The 5,059-nt window shown below is 40.3% G+C and overlaps 1 protein-coding gene across 1 annotated transcript; it reads right to left on the reverse strand.

Annotated features, from left to right (window-relative positions):
• Positions 1-2,904: 2,904 nt before the first annotated feature.
• LOC110925152 (uncharacterized mitochondrial protein AtMg01250-like) lies at positions 2,905-3,393 on the reverse strand. Its single transcript, XM_022169122.1, has one exon. The coding sequence runs from the start codon at positions 3,391-3,393 to the stop codon at positions 2,905-2,907; it is 489 nt and encodes a 162-aa protein (XP_022024814.1).
• Between the last annotated feature and the right edge of the window lie 1,666 nt (positions 3,394-5,059).

Here is a 5,059-nt window from a genome sequence, read left to right on the forward strand (position 1 = left end):
ACAATTGCTGCCACTTGGAATGTTTCACTCAGATTCATCCCTTCTGACAGAATATCACTAAGAATAATCTGCAGTTCTTGGACTTGACTCATCACTGTTTTTGAATCAATCATTTTATAGTCCAAAAACCTAGCCACAACATACTTTTTAGTACCCGCATCCTCAGTCTTGTATTTCCGTTCCAACGACTCCCATAACTCTTTGGCAGTTGGAACCTTGAGATACACGTTATACAAGGCGTCTGATAGGCCATTCAACACATAGTTGCGGCATAGGTACTCAGAGTGTTTCCAAGCATCAATAGCATTCACAGATTGGACATCAGATGTCCCTTCTGCGAGAACAGGAGGAGACTCTGTCAAAAACCTCGCAAGGTTTAGAGTGGTCAGATAGAACAACATCTTTTGTTGCCATCTCTTAAAATTCAAACCAGTAAACTTCTCTGGTTTTTCAGCATGGTTAGCAACTGCTTGAGCCGCTTGGGTACCAACTAATGGTCCCATGGTAGTGGATGTGGATCCAACGGTGGTTGATGTGGTTGCTGCGACAGTAGCCATTTCTGAAACAAGAATGAAAATTCAATCAGTTTATAGCAGAAACAGATTGGTTTACAGAAAACCAATACAAACTACAAAAGTTTGCTAATGAACAAAACAAACTGTTTATAAAATTTTTAAAAACCAAAGTAGTGAACGGGTTTTAAAATCTGTTTTAAGCTTGTAGGAGACCGTTCACAAAATAAATAAAATAACAATTTTATTAATAAACATTATGATTATAATACATAAAGAAGAACATAACTAAACTGAAAGAAATTACAATACAAGAAATTTAAATTAAAGTAAGAACAGGTTACAAGGAAAATCAGGAAAACGAAAATCAAAGGTGACTGAGGCACGTGAAGATCACGCTTCCCTTAAAACAGATTTCGGGCCACCCAGGTGAACCCGTCTGTTTCCCAGGGTACAACAGCCTAAGCAGATTGTACTGCCGGGATTAGCCTAGCACCTGAAAAGATACCTGAAACAAGAGTTCTTAGGGATTCGAAGTTTGGAAATTCTCTGTGTGTGCTATGAACCATACGAATTTCTGTATTTTCGTGTGTCTAAAACAAAGCACCAAGCTTTGTATATATCAACAACCAGAATTCGAATTGATTAGTTTCTATTGAATACACAATTCAATAAGACTTAATCATTTTTTCAGTTATGAATTTAAACAGTCTATATTGAATACAAAATTCAATAAAAATTAATTCTGATACTTAACTATTTTCAGTTACGAACTTGAATAGTCTCTAGTTGACCACAAGCCAAGACACATCTAAAAAATACTAAAGGCGGCTCCTCGCGGCGATGCGAGCGTGCGAAGTGCAAAGTGCGCCATCAAAGCGCCACATTGCGCCCATCGCCCTCGTCCCGGTCCCGGTCCCGTGCCCGTGCCCGTGCCCGTGCCCAGGCGCGGGCGCGGGCGCGGGTCGGGTGCTTCGCACCCTCCTGGCTACCACTGGGTGTGAGTTGTCATGCAAGAATACATTCGTGTGGAGAATTCTAATTATAAATTCACAAAAAATTTATCTCTCCACCTATGTGGGACAAGCTCAATTTCCCACATGTTTATGGTTCTAACACACAAACTTAATGCACAAGATCTCTCATTCATCTTGGCTTAAATATTAATAATTAATTATATTAACTCATAATATAGTATTAATTATTAAATTTCCAACAGATACCTTGCACCGCCTATTTCTTCCTTTCTGAACCACTCAAATCCGTATGAAAGTCAAGAAGATCTTTAGTCGAAAATGCGAGAATACTAGGAATTTTACGCCTTCCATTCCAAACCATCGAAGCAATGAAACAAGAGGTGAAAATGTTCTCCGTATTCTCATCCTCGGACCTACATAACGGACACAAGGAGTGTTCTATCTTGATGTTTCTTTTCCTTAATGCGTCTCTAGTCGGGATCCTATCCATCTCCATACGCCACACATGAATGATGCATTTAGCCGGCGTCCAACGGCACCAATCCATCACAAAGCCGTTAACAACCTCATGATCAGAATATAGCATTTTTTTTACAGCCTTAACAGAAAATTCCCCATCCGAGCTAGCCGACCACGTCCATTTGTCTTCTCCAGCCGAAAGCTGGACATTATCCAGCAGCCGCGAAAGCTGCTGAAGACTATTAGTCATGCCCGATTCAGTGACTGTGGATCTCCATTCCCACTTCAATTCAGTATCGCCATCAACAGTGGAGACCCGATCAACCACCAAGCATTTTTTGTTTATTTCTAGCCCAAACAATTCAGGAAATTTCTCTTTTAAAGGCTCGTTAGTGAGCCACGGATCCAACCAAAAGCGAATCTCCATACCATTACCTAAAACTTCTTTTAAATAATTTTTATGTGCCGCCCACCGACTTTAGTAGAGCTACATACCTTGGCGATGTTATTGCAAGAGCCACTTAAAGTTTTCTTAAACGGGATACACTCCCACCCCACCCTACTGGAATGAAGAGCGTCAATAACTTTCCTCCATAAGTTGTTCTTCTCCATCTTGTATCTCCATCCCCATTTAATCAATAAGGCTATGTTAACCTCACGGAGTTTGTTAATTCCAAGACCACCTTCCTTTTTGTGCCGCGAGACCCGATCCCAAGCAACCCAATGCATTTTGCTTTCCCCCGAGTTACCACCCCATAAAAACTTCTTTATCATAGATTCGAGGTCGTTTATCACCTTTGTAGGAGCTTTATACAACGAAAAATAATAGGTCGGTAAACTTTCCATAACCACTCTAATCAAGACCACTCTTCCTCCAATCGACAAAGTGTTAGACTTCCACTTGGCCAACCGATTTCTGAATGTGTCGTAAACCGGTTGCCAATTGGAAATCCGATTCATATTTGCACCCACTTAAGACCAAGATACTTAAAAGGAGGGACGTCCGGTTTACATCCAACCTCATTAGCCATAACCCCGGTTTCCTCCAAATCCACACCAATTCCGTAAAGATTAGATTTATCAATGTTTATTTTTAACCCAGAACAAAGAAAAAAACACCGAAGAATTCTCACCACGTTCACCACTTCCTCCTTGGTCCACTCCCCCACCACTATGGCGTCGTCCACGTATAAGAGGTGAATAATAACCGGTCCGTTATTACCCGTGGAAATCCCTTTAATAATCCCGGCTTCCTTAGCTAAAGAAATCATACATGAAAGAGCTTCCATAACAACCAAAAAAAGAAACGGAGAAAGAGGGTCACCTTGCCTGATACCTTTTTGGCATTTAAATTGAAAAGTGGGAGCCCCGTTAACCAACACAGAAGATTTAGCCGACTTAAGAATGCCCATAATCCAACTACACCATTTATCTGGGAATCCCATTTGAAGAAGAATATTGACCACAAATTTCCATCTAACGTTGTCATATGCTTTTTCAAAATCTATCTTGAGAAAAAAACGCCTTTGACTTCTTCTTTTTAATCCAAGACATTATCTCGTTGATGATGAGAGGACCATCCAAAATGAATCTTCCCGACAAGAAAGCCGACTGAGCGTCCGAAATAATACCGTCCATAACCTTCCTCATTCTGTTGGCTAACACTTTGGAAAGAACTTTGCTGATGACACCGACTAAGTTAATCGGTATATAATTGTTAAGAGATATAATTGTTAAGAGTGACGGGATCTTTGATCTTAGGAATTAAGGCAATAAAAGACGACCCACTCCCGACACTAATGTCACCGCCCGAGTGAAAGGAAGCAAAAATACTGGCAAAATCTTCCTTAAACAATTCCCAAAAGTGCTTAATAAATTTGAAATTCATCCCGTCCGGAGCCGGGCCCGATCGTCCCCACATTCAAAAACTGCTTCCTTAATTTCTTGACCAGAAAATGATTCGATTAACATATTACTTTCAGCCTCGGTAATTTTCTTCAAATTGTCACAAAACACATCTGGACGATCCTGAACTTCGTCTTTGAATTTGTCTCAAAAAAACGAGAAGATTTCTTTCTTGATTTTGGATGGTTTCGTACACCATTGATCATTAACATTCAAACCATGGATAGAATTCGATGCCTTCCTACTATTGATTAATGCGTGAAAAAACTTTGAATTCTCATCACCATCCGTTGCCCATTTTGAGCAAGCTCTTTGCTTGAGATCCAAAACTTTCCTGATCTCCGTTTCTTTAATAACTTTCCTGTTTTCTGCCAAAATCCATTCTTCTTCTTCTTCTTCTTCTTCTTCCTCCGAGAGATCCCTATTTTCCATTTCCGTTTCTAACTGTTCCAATTCCAGTAAAGCATTGTTCTCCTTTTCTTTTTCTTTGACTAAGAACTCATTTCTCCAATTCTTGACCGCCGTTCTAATCCGAGCAAACTTGGCAGAAAGACAATAATCCGGGGGACCAGATTCTTCAAAACCCTCCAAAGCGTTTTTTTACCACCTCCTCAAACCCAGGTTTACCAATCCAAGAGCTAAAAATCCGAAAAGGTCGCGGACCAAAATTCAAATCAACCAACTCCAAAACGATGGGACGATGATCAGAAAGAAGACACTGGAGCACTCTAACACATGCTGACGAACATTTATTAAAAAAATCCGGACTAACTAGGAAACAATCCAGTTTGCTGAGTTTTTTTGCCATTTTCTCTAACAGAAGTAAACTTTCTCCCCCGCATAGGATATTCAAGAAGCCCATTGTTGAGAATAAAGTTTTTAAAATTATTGGCACATACCGGTCTGAATTTAGACTGCACCGCACCGAGTTGAAATCTCCCGCAAGAACCCACATACCAGAATCCAGAATCCGGAGCTAAAACATTAGAAATTTCCTCCCATAAAATTCTCTTCTCCCCTATGCTCTGTGGCGCATATATGTTAACCATGTTATCGCGATCCCCACTACCGACAATAAACCCACTAATGATTAAAAACTGTCTGTTCTTGCTAATACTATCTATCTTCAGAATCTTAGGGTCCCACATCCAAACCAAACCTCCAGACAACCCGACCGCGGCAACATCTGCTGATTCAAAATTTTTG

Source organism: Helianthus annuus, chromosome 17 (genome assembly GCF_002127325.2).
Source record: "Helianthus annuus cultivar XRQ/B chromosome 17, HanXRQr2.0-SUNRISE, whole genome shotgun sequence".
Lineage (NCBI taxonomy): Eukaryota > Viridiplantae > Streptophyta > Magnoliopsida > Asterales > Asteraceae > Helianthus > Helianthus annuus.

Excerpts from the sequence above, each read along its gene's own strand:
- LOC110925152 (XM_022169122.1), bottom strand. The coding sequence starts at position 3,393 with ATGGGATTCCCAGATAAATGGTGTAGTTGGATTATGGGCATTCTTAAG.